Raw genomic sequence first — 24,956 nt, forward strand, 5'->3', positions numbered from 1 at the left:
GCCAGCCACAGTCTCATACCCGCCCCCAACATTTCAAGAGGGCAATTTGGGGCACCTCCACATCCCACTGACCCCATCATTTGCCCATTTGCCTCATCCCACTCCTACCTTTGTCCGCTAATCTCTGCCTCTGTCTCAGCCGCCTTGGGAGATGCTGCGCTGGTTGGTGCAGCCTAGGGCAAGGCTACCCTGTTCATGTATGCAGCAACAGTGGCTCGGATCTGGTTAGCCCCAGAATGGAAAGTGAGATAGGTCCCTAGTAAGGAAGACTGTCAACTTTAGATGATAGAATATGCAGAATTAGAGGTCTAACAAGTAGAATAAGAGAACAAGAAGAGCAGGTATTTAAAGAGGTATTTTTGTCAAGTATATTGAAAATAATTGTGCAGTTAAAAACGCTGCTCTGGATAGCTCACTGCAGAGGGCATTTAATGGTCAGGGAATTATAATTTGACTAGGGTAGCAAAGAACTCTGGCAAACTCGCCCTCATTTTCAAGGATGCGTGTTCAGGATTGCACACCCCTAACCCTAATAAACACAAGCCAAGAGCCAGCTGCTCTGTCACTGAAATGTCAATACAAAGCCCAAAAGCCTCTCCATGAAACCCAAAGAGAAACTTCTGGTGTGCTCATGTCTGCCATGCCGAGCAAGGCAGGATCCACTTGCAGGCTGGTGGCTCCAGTAGCTGCAGCTGGGCTCTCTTGCTGACTGAGTGACAGGAAAGCAACATTTAGACTGCACCTGAACTGCTTTCCCCGTTGCTCCTGTGAGCTATATTTAGCTGGCTGGCAGGAAGGTGGGAGGAGAGAGGCTAGACTGCGAGATGCCTGCGCTGTTGTGCCACTCTGTGACGCTTGGAGCAACACTGCAGTGCCACCTCCATGCCTCTGTTCCAAGAGAAGGGAAGGGCTGGGAACCCAACAATTGTACAGACGTGGCAGAAAGAGGGTTGCCAACATCTCAACCTGCTACTGTGCCACTCTCTCTGCAATTCTTATCAAGCAATAAAAGTTGCATGCTGTGCAAAGCTTCAGCTGTTGATTTCGACATATTGCCCACCCTCCACACACCCCGTCTAGTGAGTTTGCAATCTGAGGTGGAAAGGGCCCACTCACTTGTTGGCTGCTGAGTTCCTCTCCCACCGACTGTCTTTGCTCATTGAGAGCCTGTTTTGGCTGGCAGTTTGTGAACTGCACTTGGCATGACCGGCTGTAATAGGTCAGGCTCCCCTAAGGGGGCCACACCACAAAGACACACACTAGAGAATGGTGTGGGGAGGTGGCCTATCTGCCTCTGATTTGCCCCCTACTACCTTAGTGGTTGACAAACCTAGACAGCATCTTAAAAAGTAGAGATGCCACCTTGCCAACAAAGGTCCGTATAGTTAAAGCTATGGTTTTCCCAGTAGTGATGTATGGAAGTGAGAGCTGGACCATAAAGAAGGCTGATCGCCGAAGAATTGATGCTTTTGAATTATGGTGCTGGAGGAGACTCTTGAGAGTCCCGTGGACTGCAAGAAGATCAGACCTATCCATTCTTAAGGAAATTAGTCCTGAGTGCTCACTGGAAGGACAGATCGTGAAGCTGAGGCTCCAATACTTTGGCCACCTCATGAGAAGAGAAGACTCCCTGGAAAAGACCCTGATGTTGGGATAGATGAAGGGCACAAAGAGAAGGGGACGACAGAGGACGAGATGGTTGGATAGTGTTCTCGAAGCTACCAGCATGAGTTTGACCAAACTGTGGGAGGCAGTGGAAGACAGAAGTGCCTGGCGTGCTCTGGTCCATGGGGTCAAGAAGAGTCGGACACGACTAAACGACAACAACCTTAGTGGTTAGCTTAATCTGCAGTGATGGCGCAGGATATTCACAAATATTCTAGTCAATTTAATAGGCAGTGCAGTTCTCTGAGAGAAGAAAACCGGGGTGGTAGGGATGGAGAATCAGGAGGGATGGGAACAGGAATGCGTGTTGGCAAGAAAGTAGGGAACTGGCAAGAAAGGCTGGAAGGTCATGGCCCAGAAAGCCCAGGGAGGAATGGAGTCAAAGGTGCTGTCCACATCAACTCTAGAACCCAAATCTCCCATCCCATGGCCTTTAGCTGGGGGCGGGGGTATGGTGGCTGGATGGAGAGCTTGTCCCTGGCCTCTGTGTATGGAGCTAGGGCTTTTCAGCTGGGAAAGCTCAGCTGGTAGGACATAATCTCAGGGTTGTGGGTTTGAGCCCCAACATTGGGGGAAAGATTCAGGATCGCAGCAGGTTGGACTAGGCGACCCCTTCCAACTCTACAATTCTATGATTCCAGGAACAGATGTGGATCCCAAAGCAAGTGTCCCCCCTCCCCAATCTCTTGATGGAAACAAAGCCCTGTCAGCAAAGAGCCAGTTGGTGATAGTCTTGGAACAGAAATGAATTCTGCCTTGGGAGGGCGCCTTTGGCATAGGTGTTTTATGAATGGATGGATTGATGATCTAGCACAAGCTATAGGGCAAGCACTGAACTGATGCAGCCCCAGTGTTTGAGGAGCACAGGCTGCCCTCCTCAAAAGCTTCTCCTTACAGCAGCCCCCACCCCACAACCAAGTACCCTCCAGATGTTTTGGACGACAACTCCCATCAACCCCTTTTGATGCCATCAAGGCACAAGTTGGATGATTTTGCTGCATCAGGTCAGGCAGGCAGGCAGGCAGGCAGTTAGTCATGTAGCAGACGGAGCTACATCACCCTGGTTACAGCACCTTCGACTGGTCTCGTCAAAATTATATTAGATCATCCTATAAAGATACGGAATGTTTTGGGGGTTTTTTGCGAGGTGTGATTGTGTGTCTAAGGCTTGCAATTAATTTCCAGCCCAGCTCACAGTTCAATACAGCTGATATTAAACCTTCTTCCCCCAAGCAGAGACTATAAAATAACTCTCCCCTCTGGGTTTTCCCACAGCCTGTCCCTACGCTGCAAATCCAAGCATGTGGGGCCACGTTCAGGAAAAAAGAAAAAAATCCCAGATGTGGCGAGCACGGAGTTGAAGAACAAGTCTGCTCACTCGAATGGAGAGGAGACAAGGAACTTTTCTCCTCCAAAGCTTGGCCCAGCACCAGGGATCCTGATAAAAGCTTTAATTACAAATTCAGAAGCTCTCTCTCTCTCTCTCTCTCTCTCTTGTCTGGGAAAAGATGCCCGCAGCAAGAGGGGAAATCCTTGTACAGAAACTGGCAGCCAGCTCCTGTGAGTGCCTGTGGGGTTTGCCGCCATCATGAGGCCGACATGCCAGATCAAGCGCAAGGTGGGCTGACAAGTCCCTCTGGAAATGAGGCGCAGCAAGCAGCCACCAAGAGAGGCTGCTCCCATCCAGACACAGGTGGCATCACAAGTCCAGAGGGTGAGTGGGCAACCAGAGGGCACAGCCCTCCCAGAAGTGGGCAGTGAATTCATTTTTTTTAAAAGATATTTATTGAAATTTTACAAAAACATAAGTTTACAAAATAGAAAAAAGTCACATAGAAAGAAAAAGATACAAAAAAGAAGACATAGAAAAATACATAAAAAAGAAAAAAGAAGAATAAAAATACAAAATACAAAAAACAAATAAATAACAAAGAATTAAAAACAAATCCGTTTTTAACAACTTTAAACTCATTAGCTTGTTTCCTTGACCTCCTCACACCTCCCCTTTTTGTATTCCCATTTAAATAATCAAATCAGCAAATCCTTACCCTCTTTCGTTTATCTTAACTCTATATTTTAACATATTATAACTCTATATTTTCATCCATTTATCAATTCATTTTTGCATATTCTTATTAACTTTGTTGCTAATGCCACTTATTTTCAATCCAACATCATTTTAACATTCATTAATTTTACAGTGTTTCTGAAGATAGTCTTTAAATTTCTTCCAGTCTTCTTCCCAGAAGTGGGCAGTGAATTCAGCACTGAATCCACATCTTGTTACCCGGAGGCTCAGCCCCCTAGTGTTGCTGGGTGGGGAACTTCAGGAGCTGGATGCAGCCCTCCAGGCCTTTCAATCTGTTCCAATCTCAATCTTTCCAGGTCGCACCCCTAACTACCCCTGCTTCACAGGCCTGGCTTGAAAGTGTCCTCAAACCCCTGCATTTTACAGAGGTCTGACTCGCCTCCTCTTGAAGCCAGGCACAGTTCTGCTGGTCCCATGGTGTAGAACGCTCTCCCAGCAGATTCAGCAGGCAGCCTCACTTTTGACTTCAAGGTGTCTCTCAAATTCCATTTTATGCCAACAGGTCTATGCAGTTGTTTATTTTATTTAGCCAATCACTTTAATAAATATTTGCATTGCTTTTAATGACATTTTATAGAATTTTGTAGCATTGAGAGGGACCACAAGGGTTATTTAGTCCAACCCCTGCATTGCAGGAATATTTTGTCCAATGTGGGACTCGAACCCATGACTCTGGTGTTAAGAGTCTCATGCTCTACCAATGGAGCTATTTGTAGGCTGCCCTGAATTTTTATGACATAGCAGCATGGAAATAGTTGTATCAATGCATAATCAATAGAGGTAGGTGTGTGTGTGTGTGTAAATTAGTCTTTTGTCCAGCACACTGTATATACTCATAGACACCCTCTTCCCCACATATCCATCTGCTCAGTTCTGAGCATTGAAAACAAATCAGGGGAGCTCAGTTCTGATGAGCTGAGCACCAGTGGAAGCCAACTGCTTTGCCTTCCCTGCTGGATTGCTTGATGATGAGGGAAAGGAAGTGATGACACCTTTCGCCTGCCTGCCACCTGTCACTTCTAAACCCAGCCTTAGCCCTCGGCTGGTCTGGAATGATACATTCACAAATATTTAACTGCTCTGTAGCAAACTGTCAGCAGTAGCATGTGGACATGCAGCGCAGGTTCTGTTGGCTCAATAGGGAGAAGGGAATAATGCAGGATGGATGGAACTAGGATCACAGGAATTCCCCCTGCGTTCACTGCATTTCCCTGGGCTCTGTGTGCAGAGGGGGCTTTCCTCCAGGGTCAGCCAAAGTCATTTTAATGCCAGAGGCAGCATAGCAAGTGATGCCTGCTCTCCCCCCTTCTCCTTCCCCACTGCAAAGTCAATGTGCACCGTACCAAAGGGAAGTTGTTTTGGCATTTGAGGCAGAAAATTCCACAAGCACCCCTTACTGGCAGTAAGAAAACAACAATAATACGATCAATAACAATCAATCAGCTGTCTAATAGCAGAGGTGGTTGTGGCTTCTCACATGGTGAAGTATTGCCCGTATCTCCTTCCTCCAACCTCACCTTTTCCCACTGCCATTCTGCCCGCACTGCCCAACTATTCCTTCTCTGCTCTTCATTGCCTTTGGGGAACACACCCCATTTCTCTGCGCTGTCGCAGGTTTGACAGAATGATGCCACCTTCATGACTCTGTCTCCTAGCAGAGGCAGGAGCAGTGCTCTGGTGCCCACTAGTGCCTGCATCCAGGAGCAACTTCCAACTGGCAGGAATAGCTGGGCTAGTCCGGGCACCTCTGTCTGCCCATAACTCTTCCCCACCATCTGCCTGTGTGCAAGGAGAACATCCCAGGGGATTGGGACCCTGTGTCAGAATTGTGGGACAACACCCCCAAGGTTCCAGTGACAAAGATCCCTTTTCCTTTTGTTAAGTAGGGGTATGTCATTTTTAAATGCTCATATCAGACCAAGCTTCCTGAAGCTGGTGCCCCCCCCCAATATTTCAAACTACAGTCCCCATCAGCCACAGTTTTGGGAAGCCGGGACTAGATATTGCTGTGGTTCCACACATACACACTGCCTGGTTTTCTCCTGAAAACACATACACCCATACAGAATAGTAGACGGCTTTTGCCTTCATGCCCTAGCTGCCTCAAAAATAATGCACCAAAAGAATATTGAAACAATCCTATATATAACCACATCAAAGTTGCTTTTCTTTTTCTTTTTCTGGCAGATGTTTATCCATGTTCCCGTGAGCAAAGGGGAGATGCCTATGAACTGAGAGCAAGGGGAAACTCCATGTGCTCCAAATCCAGAATTAATTCTATGAACTCTTTTAGTTAAACCAGAACTGAAGAAGAGTGAGATGTTCAGAATAAACTTCTGGAATGATAAAAGGAGCCAAACTGGGCAGAGTGGGCGAGATCTGATTCACACGTACGTGGATATTACACAAGTTCTCTACACTTCGTGTTATGCTGTGCCACACTGCACCCAACCACAAGCAAAATGTCCATGATTGAAATAATTATCTCTTGAGGTACTAAATCTGGGACTGACTATCCATGCGTGTGAGTCCATGCTTGGTCAAGAGATGGACCCAGGTGTGCAAATCAAGCCCACCCATAAGAAACTTCTTTCCAAAATAACACTGTCCTCAAAAAACCACCACCCTGTACACAGGCATTAGCTTTTTCTCTTGGTGAAGGATTGCTGCTAGTTCAGGAATTGGCTTTCCGTGTCAGGATCCAGTCCTCAAGTGTTTTGAAGTAAGAACAGAGATGAGCATGGCTCTGGGTGCATGGCATCTCAGCCATCACCAAGAAACCCAAGCATGCCTCACAATCCATCTGGATGCGGGAAAAGGTCTTCCACACAGAGCGGGCAGTTTCTGGGTAGTAACGTTTATTTTGGCCCCGGCTGGTGGAGGGCATGAAGAACTTGAAGCAGCTGAAACTGATGAAGGGCCTCAGTGTTGGATCTTAAGTGTGTCTGCCACAAGCTGTTTGTTTTAAAAGCAAAAACAGGACACTGCTAAATGTTCAGGACACTTTTGGGAAGGTACGTATCTCTTACCACACTTTTAAACTGGCAATCTTCCCAGCAAAGTTGTGTAGACTTTTCACCTGCAAATTTTCAGTGGACCAGGCTTGCCTCCATCCTCATTAGTAGGTGGCAAGGTTCAGCCTCAAAAACGCTGTCACCAGCAGGCTGCAAGCTGAGCAATGAGTGTGGCAATTCAGTTGCTTCTGAGCATGCATGGAGTCCAGTTCCCTTGCCAAAGAGGCTAACCAGCTGTGCCTGCCCATTCGCACCTGGGACTGGAGGACAGCATTTCCCCACAGGCTTGAGCCCAGCACCTCTTATGAGAGAAGTGAACCATTTGCGATGGTAGAGCAGAGGAACTAGGCTGGCATCATTATGGAAAAACAGTGTGCCCAACGTTTGAGAGCCCCAATCCTCTGCACTACAGGCATTTCCTTCCTGGCCTGGCATAGCAGCAAAGCTTAAAAGCTGCAATAAGAAGCTACCAACAAGTCCATCTACCTCAGTACTGCTTATACTGACTGGCAGCTGCTCTCCAAGGAACTCCCCAAAATTAATTTTGCCTGTAGATTTATATACATCGCACCATCACCTGAGACAGCTGATGTTGCGGGGAGAGTAACAAAGTGTAATCCTATGCACATTTACACAGAAGCAAGCTTCACTGGGTTCAATGGCACCCACTCCCAAGTGAATACAGCATGGGTAGGCAAACTAAGGCCCGGGGGCCGGATCCGGCCCGATCACCTTCTAAATGTGGCCCACGGACAGGAATCAGCATGTTTTTACATAAGTAGAATGTGTTCTTTTATTTAAAATGCATCTCTGCGTTATTTGTGGGGCATAGGAATTCGTTCATCCCGCCCCCCAAAAAATAGTCTGGCCCCCCACAAGGTCTGAGGGACAGTGGACCGGCCCCCTGCTGAAAAAGTTTGCTGACCCCTGGAATACAGGAAGCTGCCTTATACAGACTCAGACCGTTGGGTCCATCTAGCTTGGTATTATGTACACAGAAAGGCAGCAGCTCTTGGTCCAGGATTTCAGGTAGTGAATTTCTCCCAGCTCTGGAGATGCTGGGGACTGAACCAGCGGATGCTCTGTCACTGAGCTCTGGCTCTTTCTCCAGTCTCCTGCTTGCCCTTCTGGGGCAAGTGTGAAAGGCCAGCTCAAGGAAAGTGCTGAGGGCAACCAGCCAGCTCCCTTCTTGTAAGGGCAGTCTTCTCTGTGGAACAAACATGTCTATTAAATATTTTAATCTCTGGGCTAAGACTTTTCTTATTTCATTTGCAATAATCTTGCTAGGGACAGATGGTGCCCTGGTGGCCTAGATAGCCAGCGGGAGTCCTCTGAGCTGCAGTGGGAAAGGGGCTTTGTGAAGCAGCAGCAGCAGCACCAAGTCTTCCTCCTCCTCCTCCTCCCATCCCTTGGGACAAGGCGGGGACTCGTGCAAGCCTGAGGTGGGGCTGAAAATAACTTGTCTGGTGAGATTTTCCACGAAGCAGGAGCAGGCGACGACAGGAACGGATGGGACAATGGCCGAGCAGCTGGATCTATACGGAAACCAGGTTGAAGATCCAGGCACAGCAAGGAAGAGGCTCCAGTTCTATTTGCATCGGCTGAAAGCATCACCCACCAGCTGCTGGCCTGATAACTTTTCGCATCCACAGTGGGTAAAGCCAAGAGGGCACCAGCCAAGCAGCAGCCTCCAGGCCAAAGACAGCCGGATGGGAAGCATCAAAGGACACAAAGTGGTGGTGGTGGGGACAGAGAGAGGAAAGGGGGGGGGAGGATGTTCCTTCACCAGCTCTTCACAGCATTGGTCAGTTATCCCCAGTCCTCGGCTTAACAAGCAAGTTGTTAACCAACTATTGTCCAGTGGTGAATATCCCTTTTTTGGGGAAGATGCTCAAAAAGGTGAAGGCAGTTCAGCTTCAGACATGCCTGGAGGGAACGGATGACTTGGAGCTATTCCAGTTTGGCTTCAAGCCTGGCCATAGCATTGAAATTGCCTTGGTCACCCTAACTGATGACATTTAATTAATTTGTTGGGAGAGAGATGGGGGAATACAGCCCTGCTGGTTCTCCTTGATCTCTTGGTGGCTTTTGATACTGACCGCAGTATCCTTTGGAAGCATCACAGGGAGGTGGGGGCACTGTGCTTTGGTAACTCCACTCCTACCTACAGAGCCACTTTCAGAAAGAAGTTAAATGACGCTTCTGGGAGTTGACCTGGGGTGTCCCACAGGGTTCCTTCTTGCCCCTCATGTCCTTTGACATCTATATGAAGCCTTTGGGAGCTCTCATCAGGAGATCTGAAATACCATCAACATGCAGATGACACCCATCTCTCTCTCTCTGTTCTAGCTGAATCAGGAGAGGTGATTGAGGTGTTATAACAATGCTTGGAGGTGGCGAGGAGCTGGATTTGGGGCAATACAATAAAGCTGAATCCTGGAAAGACAGAGGTGTTACGTGTCCCAGGTTCTCACATCCAGGAGGTAGGGAGATGGCCCAGTCTGGAAAGATCTACCTCTCCATTCCTGCACAATGACTAACCGCAACTGCCTTCTAGTCCCTCTATTGCTCTTGAATGCGGTGCCTCAAGAATGAAGGTAATTATGTATGAAGGCCATGCAACACCCCGCTCCCCTGCTTTTTAGAAAGTAAGCATCAGACAGGAGCCCCAGGGAGTGGAGGTGTAACTGCTGTTTAAAGAAGGGCTGCTTGCCACTTCAGTTGGCAAAATATGCAGCGAAAACAACAGGCCCCTTGCTTCTGGGATAGAAAATGGTGAGAGCCCTAGCAACAAGTCACCAGAGAGAGATCTGGAACGAGACATTGCCGCAACTGCCACCTGGTGGCCATTTGCTTCTGCTGTGCAAGCCACGCTCTGTACGGAAAGCACCAATCGAATCAGACGGGAGGGTCATGGCAGCCTTCACTTGCTCTGTGCACCTGCTGCTGGCAGACGCAGCTCCCTCTGGAACTGCAAAATGTGTGCCACTGCAAACAAAAACAATGAGAGGGAGTTTGGCCTACCCTGTGGGTAACAGAGAAAGGCGATGGAATAAGGGTGGGGGGAAGAGGCTGTAGCTCTGAGGATGGAGAGGCAAAGTATGCCGACTGATGGGGCCCCCTTGAGCTGTCCAGCTTGTTTGTGCCCAGCAGCTGTTAAGAGCAGGCTTCCCATCGGTGCTAGCTGGCCCAAAACAGCTGGAGTGTTCATCTCCATGTGCTGCCTACACATTCAGGAACTTACCACTGAGAATGTGCACACACCATTTTTCTCCATTCATTTGCTTTGCACCAATTGCAGGGGGTTGGACTAGATGACCCCGGGTGTGCCTTCCAACTCTACAATTCTATGATTCGAGTTGTAATCCTACAAACCTGCTTCAGTTCTCACTGCAGTAATCTTTTATTAGCTCCACATGCCCTGCCCTTTCTAATTGCTCTCTTTCTTCTTAAAGATCATCTTAACGCCCCTGCCCCCATAAAATCCTGAATCACTTTAGTGATCCATTTCTCTAGCTCCTCAAGTTTCATTATGTTTGGGCAGGCAACTGTCATGCTTGCTAATATTACTCCACAAAGTGCCACAAATGTTCATATAAGGGAGAAAAACTCCCAAGCATTAAGAGAGTATATCTCAACAATTTCAAACTGCTTCAACTTCCATTGATTCAGTAATCCTCACAACTGCCTTGCAAGGCGGGCCAGCAGGACTTCATGCTGCAGACTGGGGCCCATGGAGGGTGGGGAGCGGAGGAAATAAGAGTGGCCTAAGGCCACCTACCGAGTTTGTAACAGAGGCAAGATTTGAACAGGGGACTTTTGCTTGGATAACAGGTCAGGACTCTCTGCCACTTCTCTAAACCAGCTCTGAGATTTAAACCAAGGACCTGCTGCTTTGCTCTTGCTACTGGACAAACCAGGCTGACAACAGCTGGGAGTATAAAAATAAGATATTTACCTCATTGTATCAGTTATCAAAGAAAAACAAAACAAAACAAAGACAAAAAGCAGTGTAAAAAAACGAACATACAAAGCTCAGGGCCGGCCTGACTGCTGCACACTGCCGTCCAAGCACCGCCCTCCTGCACCATTGGGATGGCAGCCTCCTTCTCAAGCAGGGAGGAGCAGCTGCCCGGGGCGGCAGAAGCATCTCCGGCTGCCCCCGACAAAGTGTCAGAGTTGGTTTGCCTGCTTTAGCGAGGCTTTCAGTTGAGCTTCTGATCAGTGTCTCTGGTGGCGGAGTACGAGTAAGCTTTGCCCAGCACCAGCCGGTCCCGCAGGAGCTTGAAGAAGGCATAGTAGTTGCTGAAGAGGATCAGGGCCAGCGAGATGGTCTGGTGCCACTTCTCTGACACGATCAACGAGTAGAGCTGATAGAAGATGATGGCTCCTTCGAGGAGAATCAGGATGTTTAAGATCCGCAGGGGTTTGCTGAAAAAGAACTGGACGGCCCAGAGATGGGTGAGGCATCGGCGATTTCCTGGGAACTGCCTGGGCCGGCCTTCCCCAACCTGGTGCCCTTCCAGACTCCCAAGTTCCCATAATCCTTTTGGACTCCAAGCTCCCATAATCTTGACCGCTGGCTGTGCTGACTGGGCCTGATGGGAGCTGTAGCCCAAAATATCTGGAGGACACCAAGTTGATGAAGGCTGGCCTAGACTTTTGTCTGCAAGGAGACTGGAACCTTGCTCTTTTGTTAAAACGATTAAATCTACTTAAGTGCATTCTAAAGTAAATGCAGGTGTGCCATTTGAATCTGGAGACTACCTTCCAACCTTTATTGCAGTGATTCTCAAACAGTTCATCAGGGGTGCAGCAATGGCGGACAAATGTCCTTGAACTCCAGCCACTACTGATCATTCCCTGCAACCTGCAGCTATAGAAGAGTGTTGGGTGTTTTCTAGGGTGCACCCTCTATCCACGGGAGACAAATTGTGCTGATATTAACTTTTGAAGCCCTAAAGGGGATGTGAACAGGCTGTCTTCACCTTATTCACTTGCCTGAGCATTAGTACTGGCCTCAGAGGCCCTTCTGTCTCCCTTCTTTGGTGCCTGGGCAACTGGCAGGGGCTACAGACACAGCCTTCCTTGGTTGAGGTTAAGACAAACTCCTCCTCTCTCTCTCCATCTTGAATTCTCCATGCTGAATTTTCTGTTCTTTTAATTAAACAGGCATCAATTTAATTTCAGGGCATCAGTTCTTCTATGCTAGCTGTTGAACTGCTATGATTTCACCTGGGTATAGTAACATTTTATTCTTATTCTTCCATTCTTCCTTCCTACCTACCCACCTACCTACCGACTCCTCTTCAGACATTCTTCCTTCCGTGTTACGTGAGAAGGTTGGGGCAGGGGAAACAGGGGGAAATGTGCCAGTTCCTCCACCACCCCAGTATCTGTGCTCTTGCCATGAGGCTGGACAGCAAACTATACTCAGAGAGGCTTCCTGGGTATTTCAAAACTCTGGAAAAACAAAAGGTTTTGAAAGCAAAGGGAGTCTCCATGTGCACTGGGGACCTGTTGATTCACAGAGGGTGGCAGGAATGGCCATGAGAGCACAGCTTAGCACCCTCATCCCTGCAGCCCCCTTCACATGCTTACTTAGGCCAGAAAGAAATGCCTGAAGAGCCATGGTGGCTATGTTCTATGTCGGAGGTGGCATGACTCTGAATACCAGTTGCTGGGAATCACAGGCGAGGAAAAGTGCTGTTGTGCTCAAGTTCTGCTGGTGGGTTTCTCACAGGCATCTGGTTGGCCTTGGGTCTGATCTAGCAGCAAGGTCCTTCATATGTTCTTAAAAGTACCGATCTGGCAACCAGGCAAATTTAAGCATTTGTGCCTGCTCCCTAAAGATCTGGCTGCAGAATGTGGCTCCTTTAGGTAGCCCACCAGACAGAATGCATAAGAGTGCCAACACAGCATAGCGATTAGTGTGTCTATGCTCAAAACTCTTTGACCCAATCACTCTCTCTGTCTCAGATTAGCCTACCTCACATAGGGGTTGCTGTGAGGATAAACGGGAAAAGGTTCTATCTTGAACCTCACACCACTGGGCTCCTTAGAAGGATGTCAGCTCATTCAGTCATGCATTCATCATTCTGTATTGGAAAAGAGCAAAAGCTTACATGAAACCGGAAGTGGGAGACATCTGAAGGCACAGCCACGTTGTAGTGGCCGACGGCTTTGTACACATTTTTGCTGTGTTTCACTAGCACCCCCTGGGGCCACATGCATTCCTCAGTCCACCTGAAAAATAAATAAAGAGGCACCTGAGATGGGAGGAGAGAGAAAACTTCATAGACTCAGTACCACTGTGTGTAATGGTGAATAGTCCCAAGGAAGCACTCAGAGAACTGCAGAGCAAGTCACTGATATTTTGGACTATAATTCCCACTAGTCAATAAACAAGGGCACCAGCTTAGAGAAGGCTGTTCTAATCCATCTACCCATACATGAAATTGCAGACATGAGCTACTCCTGATAGTACTATTTCAGGTGTGGGCGTGCACGTTGTGTGTGGAGAACATCTTCCTAGGGCTGCCAGCTATTTACTTTTATGCAGAAGGTGTTGAAATCTCTTATCATCATCCTCCCTTTTAAAGCCTTTGAAGCCAGAATCCAACAAGGGCTATGCCTGCCATAAAAGCTCCCCATGCTAAGGAATGGCAGGCTTTGAGTACCAGAGCCGGGGGGGTCAATGAACAGCGGAGATCTGCTGCCTTCATACACTGCTGGTTGGGCTCAAAGTAATATCTGGTAGCTTGACAAAAACAGGAAGAAAGGACCCATATGCACAGCATTTGGGCCACATCAAATGTTGGCAACCCAATATTTTCACCCTACCTGCTTCTGCTATTGCTTTTGACCAGGTATGCCAGGGTGAAAAGGGAAGCACTCATTTTTACAGGTGTGTGTATGTTTCTCACTTTTGATCTGATTCGGCTTCTGATACACACCTTAAAGAAGGCATGGATGGAAGAGCAAAGGGGTAGTTGTCCAAGGATACCCAATGGTGTCAACCGGTGCTTTTCAAGCGGTGTTCTTTAGAAACCGATTAAGGCTCAGTGAGAGCAGGAACTTACACAAGAGGCAGCTTGCTCATCACACCCTGTGTGTCCCAGGACACCCTCTCAGTTTACTCAGACCAATGTTGAGGTTGTACATAAGCTACCTGCATCCTGCCCCAGGATGCAGGTAGCTACCTACCAGCCCCAGAAATGTTTTTAGAAAGAGTATAGGAGCCATGATCAGAGATCTACTTACTGATGCTGTAGCACGTTGGAGCAGAGTGCTGGGTCAACCTTCTGCCAGCATCCCAGGTGGGCTGCAGCCTTGTGGAGGAGGTCACAGTAGCGGGCAGGCAGCAAATGCTGCATGAGGATGACAGAAGTGCTTATGGAAACCAAGAGGAACAGCTCACATGACCATCGCTTGTCGTAATACTGGGTATTCTGTAGGAAAGCAAGGTGGGAGAGAGAGCATGCAGATGTTGGACAGGCATGGCATCTTTAGAGCTGGCCTTTCGCCTCCACAAAGTAAACCAATCCAATCTGCATCTACCAAGAGAACTTGTAGGTGCAAGGCAGTGAGATTGTGAGAACTTTCTACAGCAGGGATGGCCAACTCCTGGACCACTCTATTTCATGGGTGGTGGCAGAGAAGGCCAGAATGTGCAAAATTTCAAAGAGTTGCTAGCTATTGACACCATTTGCTGCCTTTGCATACACAAAACACACTCATGCAAATCATCTGTGGCCCAACAGGAACGAAGACCACACATGTACAAAAACAAAAACCCCAAGTTCTGAAAAGCTGCCAAGCCTGACTACCTGCTTTAAAGAGCAAGTAAATAATGGGAAATTCAAAGGCAACAATATCCACTTTTGTTTCCTTCCAGGTTGCCACCCACAAAAGAAATGTTTGTGCTAATTTGTTTCAGTTTATGTGTTTGTTTCTTACATTATCTGTTTTGTCAGCACTTCATTGTGTGTAGAAACTAGCTTGCTGTACAATGGTAAAATTTGCATTTATCGCTTGCCCACTTTTGGCCCACCCACCACTGGCATGAAACTTCTGAAAGGTTCCTCAGAAGGAAGTGCGGTCCCTGGGTCAACAAAGTCCCCCCTCAATTAGATTTTGTGCTGCATAGGCAACTCACCCATTGTTCACATACCTTCACAAACCAGACGGGCACAAAGGCCACATAGTATGCGCTGAGCATGGAGCTCACCAGCACCTCCTTCATGCGCCAGTTGAAGTCCATCTTCAAGTACTCCACCTCGTTGCGGATCAGGTCCGGGGAGAGACAGCAGGCGTGGGTGGGCATGGCTTCCATGCCGTACAACTGCCGGGTGTGCTGCTTCCAGGTCTCCTTCAGAACAGATAGGTAGTCCTTGCCCCTTGAGCTGACCTCACCTGTGTCACGGGGGCCAATGTTGGCCACTTGGGAGAAGAGGCCAGTCTTGCGGAAGTCGCAGTTTAGCTGCAGGAAGGGGACGTACATGCCAAACCTAGGAAGGACAGAAAGAGAGGGGCTCTGAAATTTCTCACTGTTATTACTTATTTGCCCAAGGCAACCCAAAGCAACTTATAATCATATGAGAAGGGTTTTCCGGTACTTACGGATAGCACAAGAACAAGAGGTTGAGGAGTGAGTATGTCCTGAAGAGGTGGATTATGGATCGGCACAAACTCCAACCTGCCCCAGTAAGGACAGCAAAACGAGTGATCACCAGGAAAACAGAGCGCGGAAGAGAGACTTTGCCAGTGTGAGAAGCCTGGGAGGAGGAAGAGGAAGACAAGACAAGTCTGGCTTGCTGGATCAGGCCAAAGACCCATGTAGTCCAGCATTATGTTTCAACAGTGGCCAGCCAGATGCCTGTGAGAAGCCCACAAGCAGGACACAAGCTCAGCAGCACTCTCATGTTCCCCAGTTGTTGGAATTCCAAGGCATCCCATCTCCAATACATGAAGGCCATTGTCATGACTAGCAGCCACAGATAGCCTTATTCTCAATGAATTTGTCCAATTCTTTTTTAAAGTTTCCCAAAGTGGCAATCATCACCCCATCTTGTGGGCTAATAATAGTAATAATAAATTATTATTTATACCCCGCCCTCCCCGGCTAGAGCTGGGCTCAGGGCGGCTAACACCAATAAAATTATAATAAAACATAATGTGGGGGGGGGAACCCAGTTTATTAAAATACGGGTTAAAATACAATTTAAAATGCAGCCTCATTTTAATAGTAGCCCATAAATCATATATTCCCTCTCCCTTTGGGGAAAAATCAGCAGTGCGTCAGAATTCCTAGTTCTAGGGTTGCAGACTCTAAGCATATTCACTAAGTCCCAATGAATTCAAAGGGACTTAGTTCTGAATAAACATGCTTGGTATTGCACTGTTATGTGCCTTAAGCCAAACATCCGCTAAGGGCTGCTTTACTCCATCTGTGGTCTCTCTGCACCCATTAAGACAGGTGAGGAAGGCCATGCTTTACAGGCTGGGGTGAAAGGACAAAGGGTCATGTTTTTTGGAACTCCCTCCCTACAGAAGCTCACCAGTGCTAATCCCTGCTTGCTTATGGGAAGCCAGTAATAGACATATCCACTGGAATGAATGGAGGCTGCCATAGAGCACAGCTGCTCTTTACATAATAAAGAAAAGCTGAAACAAGTACAGGCTTAAATACAGGAAGCGAGTAACCCCCCAGACAGGGTGGGGGGCTCCAGGCCTCTACCTCCTTCACCTCCTTCACGATAGCACCAATCAACCTCCTTGCCAGAACAATGGTTGTCACTGCCAGGACGTTGAAGTCGATGAGATGAAAATTCTGTAGAAAGAAGCAGAAACAGAAAAAGAGGACTTGATTGGTCCACAAGCTTATAGAAAAATGAAAACGAAGAGGCTTCCATGGGCCACTGGGAAACATATGAGAAGTTATAGCAGAAAAAAAGAACCCACCAAAGATCCAACTTGATGAAGACTAAGGGAAGGTTCACTCACTCCAAGACTTACTGCTTTTTTGAGCTGAATCCCACCTGGTTTTTTTTTTGCCTTAATTCTAACTCATATGGATGAATGTTCTATGACCACAGAACTGGAGAGGTTTGCCTCACCATACCCACAGCATTAGGATACTGCCCGCCACCACCCGCAGGCAAGGAACCTTTGTGGACCTGCCTAATCTGAAAGAGGTTGGGAGTGCAATCCTAGAATTCACAGAATGAACCTGACCTTCTTGGCTATTCCATGCAAAGTGTGCACCATTATGCTTCTGGGCACTGGCAAATGCCTGATCAGATCTCTGAAGCCAGCTTTGCTACTAGCCATCAATATGAAATGAAGCAGCTGTTTTCACTTTCTGATTATGTAATGCACATCTTTTGCAGCAAAACTTGTCCTGTTATAACATGTTCTGTCAATAGGTGTCACTGTAGAGCCCTGTTCAAGGAAGCAGTGCAAGGTCTTCCTCTTTAAGAAAGCTTTTAGAGAATAATAAAAAAGCTTCAGTGTTATTTTGTGTGTATATGTCTATAGTTTTCTTGACCTTATCAATGTGATTTTGTAATCTTGCAGCAAGATATCTAGATACTCACCAACGAGGTATGGGATGGAGGGTGTGATGGTGGGTACCACCACACTGTTTTGTAGATGTTGATGTAGTGGACAAAGAGGGCGATAAGATGGCAGAAGAAGAGCTGGAGTTCAAACAAGATGCTCCTCTCAATGGGAAGCTCTGGGATCTTGCAGTGCTGGAGGGGAACCACTGTCTGGGTTGCCAGAGGAGGACTGGAAAGGCCCGTTCCTGAGCCACTCCTACAGGGGAAGAGGGGCGGAAGGAAAAAAGACAGCTCAGAAAAACTTCTGAATGCATCCACCCACCTAAGAATTAGGCCTGAAATTGCTAACATGAATGTGCTACTTTTTGTACCAATGTATTGCGTTCTCCCAATTTCCCCTCCTCTGTGTCATAAGCAGCCCCCCACTCCATGCCCCCTACTCTACCTGTCTTGCCCTCCCTTCAGTGCCACTATGGTGCACTTTCCCAAGGCAAGAAAGGGTGATGTGCGTGCATTGCCAAGGTCTTACAGCAATAATAATAATAATAATAATAATAATAATAATTATTATTATTATTATTATTTCTGTAAATCATTTGCAGCGCCTTTTTGAAATTCATGGCAGCTCAAGACAAAAATAATTAAAAACAACAGAATCAGTCATGGCAGCATACAGTATCCCAGACTGGACTACTGTAATGCTTTCTGGAAAGGGATACTTCTAAAGGGAGCCTGAAACTTTCAGAAATTCGGCCACCAGATTGCTTGTGGGCCTAGGTGGTGTCTGTAGTAGTTACACATTCAACACTGAATTTAGAGCATCAGTAGCCGCTAAAGACCTAAATGGTTTAGGGCAGGGATGGAGAACCTGTGATCCTCCGTAAATTGCTGGACTGTAACTACCACCATCCCTGAGCACTGGCCACACACACAGAGGCTGGGGTTGATAGGAGTCTAACAACATCTCAAGCACCACAGAAAGATGCCTCAGCCCTGGCTTAGATGCACAGCATTAGAAGGCTGCCCTACAGCTATATAAGCATGACCAGGCTCTTAAAAAGGCATCAGCCTCCTCACACTCTAGCCTCCCATTAAGGTCAGTCAGGCTAGTGGGTGCCATGTAGACCTCCAGTTTCATGTGGCAAAAATTCTCATATTGCACAGCAAAGGGATTTAGAGTAGGGCCTGACCTAAATGGGACACAGTGAAAGTGCTCTCATTGGGAACTGCAGTCTCTATGAAATCCCAAGCATTTGCAGTGCTTTTTCAAAGCTGAGAGTGTTTCATGCTTGAAAAACCCTAACAGTCCTGCAAGTTAGGTCAGTATTGCTACCACCATACTGCAGGTGGAGGCAGTGGTTGATGGATACAGCTAGTGTGTTTGTGGCTGGGGTGAAATTTGAATCAGCATTTCCCTTTTAGAGAAAGGGTCATAGCTCAGCGCTAGAGCATCTGCTTTGTTGTACAGAGGGTCCCAGGGTTTGATCCCTGGCATCTCCAGGTAGCGCTGGGAGAGACCTGTCTGAAATTCTGGAGACACCACTGAGCTGATTGGACCAATGCTCTTACTTGGTGTATGGCAGTTTCCTATCAACTTTTCTAAGCCACTGTATACAGGAGAAAAGATGTAGCTAAGCTTGATGAGCTGTACTGGGTCAACTTTGGGTGCTGGAGGAGCAAGAGAGAATTCAGATAGGACAGCACTCTGTATCAGACAGAATGATCCAACAGTCTCTGGGGGTTCATGCCCACCTGGTACGGGAGCGCACGCTGGTGACTGAAGAACTGGTGGAATGGCCAGCGCCCCCAGTGGCTCCAGTTTCACAGAGAGGATTGCGGCAGTAGGACGTCCGGTTAGGGCCCCTTCTTCCCCCTGCCATAACCACCGATAGTCAAAGAGGGTTGAGCTCTCTCATCAAACGATTACTTTGCTTTGAAGAACTGGAAATGTTAGGTCTGGGTAGTCATAGCAATTCCTTAGGTATCTGCAAAACATCACACAGTTCTAAAATTTCCAGAGGAATTTGGTACACACACTGACACCAACCCTTAGTGTGTGAACCCTTAGGCTTCACAGAGATTCTCTTAGTAATCATTACAACAGCCCTGAAAGGTGGATCAGTAACATTACTCATATATTGCGGATTCAGGGCTGAGAGTCAGAGGCACACCCAAAATTGCTTAGTGTCTTCATAATAGATGAAAGACTGGAACGAGGAGCTTGAGCTTTATGTTACACCAACACTCTTCACGTATAATCGTTTCAATAGCTAGTTCTAGTATAAGTAAGCCCTTTACAAGTATTAGGATGTCTTCACGTAAAATAGCGCATGCCATGGGGATCCACAGCGGCCAAACAGGTGCTCCACTGTAGTGTGTCCCCTTCTCACAGACGTGTCTGCCTGCCTGTCTACTAGAACACAAATATTTTTAGTGTGTACAATGCACTCCCTAGGAATGAGAAGCTGGTGTCTAGACATCAGAGCTGTGCCTAAAAATTCAATGTTGGCTCCTAAGAATATCACTTTCTTTTCCTAGCCCTAGTTATTAAGGAAGGGAAGAGGTTCAGCAAAAGCGGCAGTGGTGTAATGGAGGATGTTTCTTGATCCTGGGCTCAAATCCTCGCTCAGCCATGAAACAAACAGTGATCTTGAACCAGACCCTATTGGGTAACCTATTTCACAGAATGGTTGTGAGAATACAATGGGAGACAGGGTGGTGATGGTGGAGGAGGAAAAAGATGTATGCATGCTGCCTTGAGTTCCTTGAGTGGGGGAATGAGATATAAAAGTGGCAATAAATATGATCCATTTCCAAGTACCTTCCCATTTCCCATTTGTAAGAAAAATCACCAAAACAGCTTAGAATTTTAAAATAATTAGTGCAGTATAAAAATGTCCATGGCAATAAACATTTACAACAATTACAGTAATTTTAATGCTCAGCAGCGATACAATGAAACAAAATGTCCATGAAAAAAAGCTTTCTAGAAGCACAATAAGGTGAAACATATTTTTGCAGCTTGCCAAAAGGTAGGCACAGATAGAGCCAACCAAACCTCCTTTAAGAGAGCATTTGATACTCTTGTGTCATCGACCCACCTGCCATACTCTTAGTGACAGAAGGAGACCTCAGCAAAATACTCATCATTGTTTTCCGAGGGCACTCTACATGCCCACTTCCCCAAATCCACTTGGCATCTGGGCAGATTTCACCCCTACTACAAGCTAGCACCCAATGTTGTCATTCCATTCTTTGGGAGAAAGTTACAGAAGAGCACTCAGGGACACACTGGGAGAGGGGCTAACTCTACTTTCTAGTAACCCCTAGCCATTAAGAACCACGCCCTCTCCTACCTATGTAGCCCCACCCTGAACTCCACTTTTTGGTGACATCAAGAGTATGGAAATGCAGTAGGCACTGGTTTCTATTTATGGAAGGAATAAAAGGGGGAGGGTCACAGTTTTTGGTGGAAATGTGCTTTGCGTGCAGAAGTCCCAGTTTCAACCTCTGGCATCTCCAGAGAGAGCTTGGAACGGCCCCTGCCTGAAGTCCTAGAGAGCATCTGCCTGTCAGTGTACAGCAGTGTTTCCCAACCGGGGGCCACAGAGCCCCCTGGGGGCCCCCAGGATTTCCCAAGGGGGGCACAGGTGAAAATCGCATAAATTGGGGGCCACAGCATGAGGCTAGGAGGCCACAGAGGGATGTGAGAATCAAAAGGAAAAAATCCTGATTGGCTGGCTATCTGCTTGGACAATCACAAGTGGGTAAGAGGGAGACCCACCAGGGCTCGGAGCTCCTTTTTGAGATGTATGCTTTCCTGGAGCAGTTCTGGTTTGTTTCCAGCAGAAGAGGGCGATCGCTGAGGCTCCTGTTTTGACCAGTAGAGTCTGCGATCCAAAATCCCCAGGTCAGGTAAATGCGATGGTGGGGTGGCAATGGGTAGGGCTGGGAGAGCTGGAGCTGCTTGCTGATGCCATCAGTGCTGTGCCCAGTGGCAGCCTGAGCCTTACTCTGCAAGGTGCAAGCCACCCCAGCACCTAGCTGAGCGGGGTCGTCTGGTGCTGCTGACTTGCATCTTGTAAATAACTAAGTGTCTACTGAGTTCAGTTGGCCTTACTCCCAGGTAAGGGGGGGGGGCTATAGTGTTTTATCTAGGCAGCCAGAGCTCCTACAGATGATAAGGTACTTTTGCACCAGGTCAGTGAGGACCACTTGCTTTTTAAAATTCTCCCATATATACAGAACTCCCTGTGCACCTTTCCTACATTGCAGGGGGTTGCACTAGAAAGATGATCCTTGGGGTCACTTCCAGCTCCATGATTCTATGTTTTTCTGCTTCAACAATATTTCATTATGTTCCTATCATTTTATGTAATTGTATTTTGTATAAATTATAAAAACTACAAACAAAACATGTTCTATTTATAAACAAAACATTTAAATAGCTACCTTTCTACCAGTAGCGTGGGAGAGGAAGGGGCTAGCCAGGATTTTTGTTAGGGCATGGGCTTTTGTTGGGGGGGGCAGAACTTCAGATTTGCATTGATTTTTACTTATGGGGGGCAACTGCCCCCCTGCCCCCTCTTGGCTATGCCCATGAGGGGCCATAGGAAGGAGACAAGGTCAGAACGGGGCCATTGTTGGAAAAAGGTTGGGAAACACTGGTGTACACCACTGGGCTTCAACTGGTGCTTAAGGACCCACTGGTGGCTTATGGCCTGGCCTAAGGCATACTTATTCTAGTTATAGATGCATTTATATTCTATCTTTTATATGCTGAAACATCAGGGTGGGGTACAGCAATAAGACTTCATTAGAGCCATGGCAAAACAATCATTAAAATGACTGGTGAGTCAAAAAAAGCTTCCAATAGCTGCATTAAGACTAAATAGTCTTAAAGAGACACCTAAAAATCAAAAGAAAGGATGCTTGCTGAATCTCTGCTGGAAGAGTGTTCTGCAGCATGGGACCAGCAATGCAAAATGCCTGACTTCTAATGGAGGCCAATTGGGCCTCTGTAACATGGTGAATGGCAGCAGCAGCAGCAACACTATCCCTGTACATACTGGTAGCATAAAATGAAAATGTGGGTTCTCAAACACAGGGACTGAAGAGGTTGAGAACTAATGGTGTCAATATAACAGAGCTGGATGGACCAACAGAATCAAAGACGTAGAACTGGATGGTACCCCAAAGGTCACCTAGCCCCCTGCAATGCAGAAATCACAATGAAAGAATCCCTGACAGATGGCTATCCAACCTGGAGAGTCCACCATCCTCTGAGGTTGCCCATTTAACAGTAGTTTGAGACTCAGAACTAGGTAGCTATAGTGTGTTCCTAACATTATACATCAGGTCTGTGCAACCAGCAATTCTCCAAGCCAAACACAGCCCACAAGCCATGTATTGTGGCCTGCCAGGAGATCACATTCACCAGGAATCCCCACATGCACCCCAGACAGGCATCAAACCCTCAAGGTTTTATCACACGCCTTATTTGGCAGCTGCACACAGCTCAGGAGCTGGGTTTGGCTTGGTGGGCCAAAGCTTGTGTGCAGGCCTGTCGGTTAGTGCAGACAACACTGAGTTAGGCGAACCAGCTTCTGGCTCTGCCTAAGGCATCTTCGTGTGACAATAGCAATAAACTAACAGCTGCTGCTGACAAGCAGGGATAGTTTGGCAGTTACACTGAACAGCACCTGGCTCGTGCTGGCAACACGGGACAAATGCAAAGAGCAGCAGGTCCAAAATGATAAAGAATCAGAGGAGTATACAAAGAAAAAGTAAAATGTTGGAGAGGTGGGGGGGGGAGCAATGGGAGCCCCTGCCATAAAGGGACAGACCTCCTGGTCCCTGTAAACACACAAGACCAAAACTTCGAGCAACCACTGTAAATGAGAGAGAAAGCAGGGGAAATACTTGAGTGTGTCTTTTTCCTTCTCCCTCCTTCTCCTATTTTCCTTTTGTGCCAGGCCATTTAATTCTTAAAAGACCGAGGACTGGGACAGGTGACAGGTCTTATCTGGAACACTTGTAAGTCACAAGTGGGAACCGCCCCCGTTTCCCCACCCAGCTAAACAGCGAGCGTAAAAAACTAAGAAACACAGATTCTGTGGGTGGGGCGGGGAAGTTCAGGCCATGTGGGGGGTGGGCACCTAGGGGGCGCGGATGGGCCGGGCGTCAAGGGGGAGAAAGGGGGCCGCACGCGGCGGGAGGGGCCAGCGACGGCGGAGGGAAGCCTGCAGACATCCCCCTCCTTCTCCCCGCCGCCTTACCCATCTCCCGCAGGCGGAGCTCGGTCGGAACCGGGTGGTGGCGGCGGCGGGAGCAGCACCACAAGCAGCGAGGAAGAAGATGGCGGGCGGAGCCTCGCGTTCTCTGCTAGGGAAGACGACGGTATCCGACGAAGGACAAAAGGGGCGGTGGGGAAAAAGCATTGGCGGAGGGGGCGGAGTCAGTCACGTGGCTCGTTGGGCGGGAAGAGCGGCGGGGGCCTCAGGCCGCGTCTTCCTTGGGCGGCGGATAGCGCGCGAGTTGATGGAGGGAGGCGGCCCTTCAAGCGCGCGAAGAGCCGCTGTCAGTTCAGGGGATAGTTAAATGTCCGTCTCTAAGACCCGGCGCCAGCCACGTGGGGGCCTTCAGGCAGTTACTGGACTACAACTCCCATCATGCCTCATCGCGGGTGAACCACTTCTGATGAAGCCCGGAGACCTCTTCGTCTCTGCGGGAATCCTAACAGGCGACTGCTGGAAGCCCTCAAGTACCAGGCACACGCACGCGCGCACCCCGCTTTCCCCCGCGGCTGTTGTGTACTCGCCACATGCTACGTGAGAGGCAAGGATGCGCATGTGGACCTCTAGCTGCCGCCGGCCAACATGGACAAGAGCCACTTATGATGGGAGTTGAAGCCCAGTATCGAGAGCCACCGGTCCTGGCTTACGGCCACCGACTGCGGGATCTCCTCAGCCGAACCTACATACCAGAGCTATTGTGGGGCTTAACTGTGGAGAGGGAGAATAACGGACACCACCTTGATCTCCTTTGTGGAATACTGATGCAACAGTCAACCTGGTCCCTACTGCCCACTAGTGGGTGTTTCAGGATTCCATGTGGGCGGTAGGGGGTTCTAGGACGCGTTACTGCAGCACTGGTGGGCGGTAAGGAAATTTTACCCTCAAGTAAGATGCATTAGTGGGTGGTACATATAAAAAGGTTGATTACCCCTGGTCTAAAGAGTACTTCACACTTGTATTTTTCTAAGACCTTAAAAAACCCTAGTGCTGACAATTAAGATTGTGCACTCCACTGACTCAACTCTTCCCCTTATGTCATATAAGCACACACACAGTGGGTTTTTTTGGGGGGGCGGTTTACAAAATAATGCCCCCCTTTTTTGCTGCTCGATCACGACATTGCAATACAGTGCTGTTGCACGACAATTTATGGAGGGGCCTTTGCTTGCTTACCACAACCACCAACTGCAGCATGACAATACATAGATACACGAGAGGCCAGCATAGGACTGCTGGAGGGGAAGGCTCAGCTAGAGAGAAGGCAGTCATTTGATAAAGCATGCCTAAGAAACGGGTTTCTTTTGGCTGAGGGCCATTCTAGTAGACTTCA

At 47.9% G+C, this 24,956-nt stretch overlaps 1 protein-coding gene across 5 annotated transcripts; it reads right to left on the minus strand.

Moving 5' to 3' along the window:
- Nucleotides 1-10,700: 10,700 nt before the first annotated feature.
- TMEM39B (transmembrane protein 39B) lies at nucleotides 10,701-24,374 on the minus strand. Of its 5 annotated transcripts, none has more exons than XM_083625254.1 (9): nucleotides 23,609-24,374; nucleotides 19,083-19,203; nucleotides 17,367-17,586; nucleotides 16,517-16,600; nucleotides 15,391-15,545; nucleotides 14,942-15,278; nucleotides 14,032-14,219; nucleotides 12,894-13,014; nucleotides 10,701-11,210 (listed from the first exon to the last, which is right to left on the minus strand). In XM_083625254.1, exons 1-9 carry the CDS (start codon nucleotides 23,610-23,612, stop codon nucleotides 10,974-10,976), a joined length of 1,467 nt encoding a protein of 488 aa, XP_083481380.1. In that variant the 5' UTR covers nucleotides 23,613-24,374; the 3' UTR covers nucleotides 10,701-10,973. The 5 variants fall into 5 exon arrangements, with proteins under 5 accessions (XP_083481380.1, XP_083481379.1, XP_083481377.1 ...); XM_083625253.1 differs by having other exon boundaries at nucleotides 19,083-19,315; nucleotides 23,609-24,373; XM_083625251.1 differs by having other exon boundaries at nucleotides 16,508-16,600; nucleotides 19,083-19,315; nucleotides 23,609-24,372.
- Nucleotides 24,375-24,956: the final 582 nt, after the last annotated feature.

This window comes from Podarcis filfolensis (assembly GCF_964270895.1).
Source record: "Podarcis filfolensis genome assembly, chromosome: 8".
In the NCBI taxonomy this organism is placed as follows: Eukaryota; Metazoa; Chordata; class Lepidosauria; order Squamata; family Lacertidae; genus Podarcis; species Podarcis filfolensis.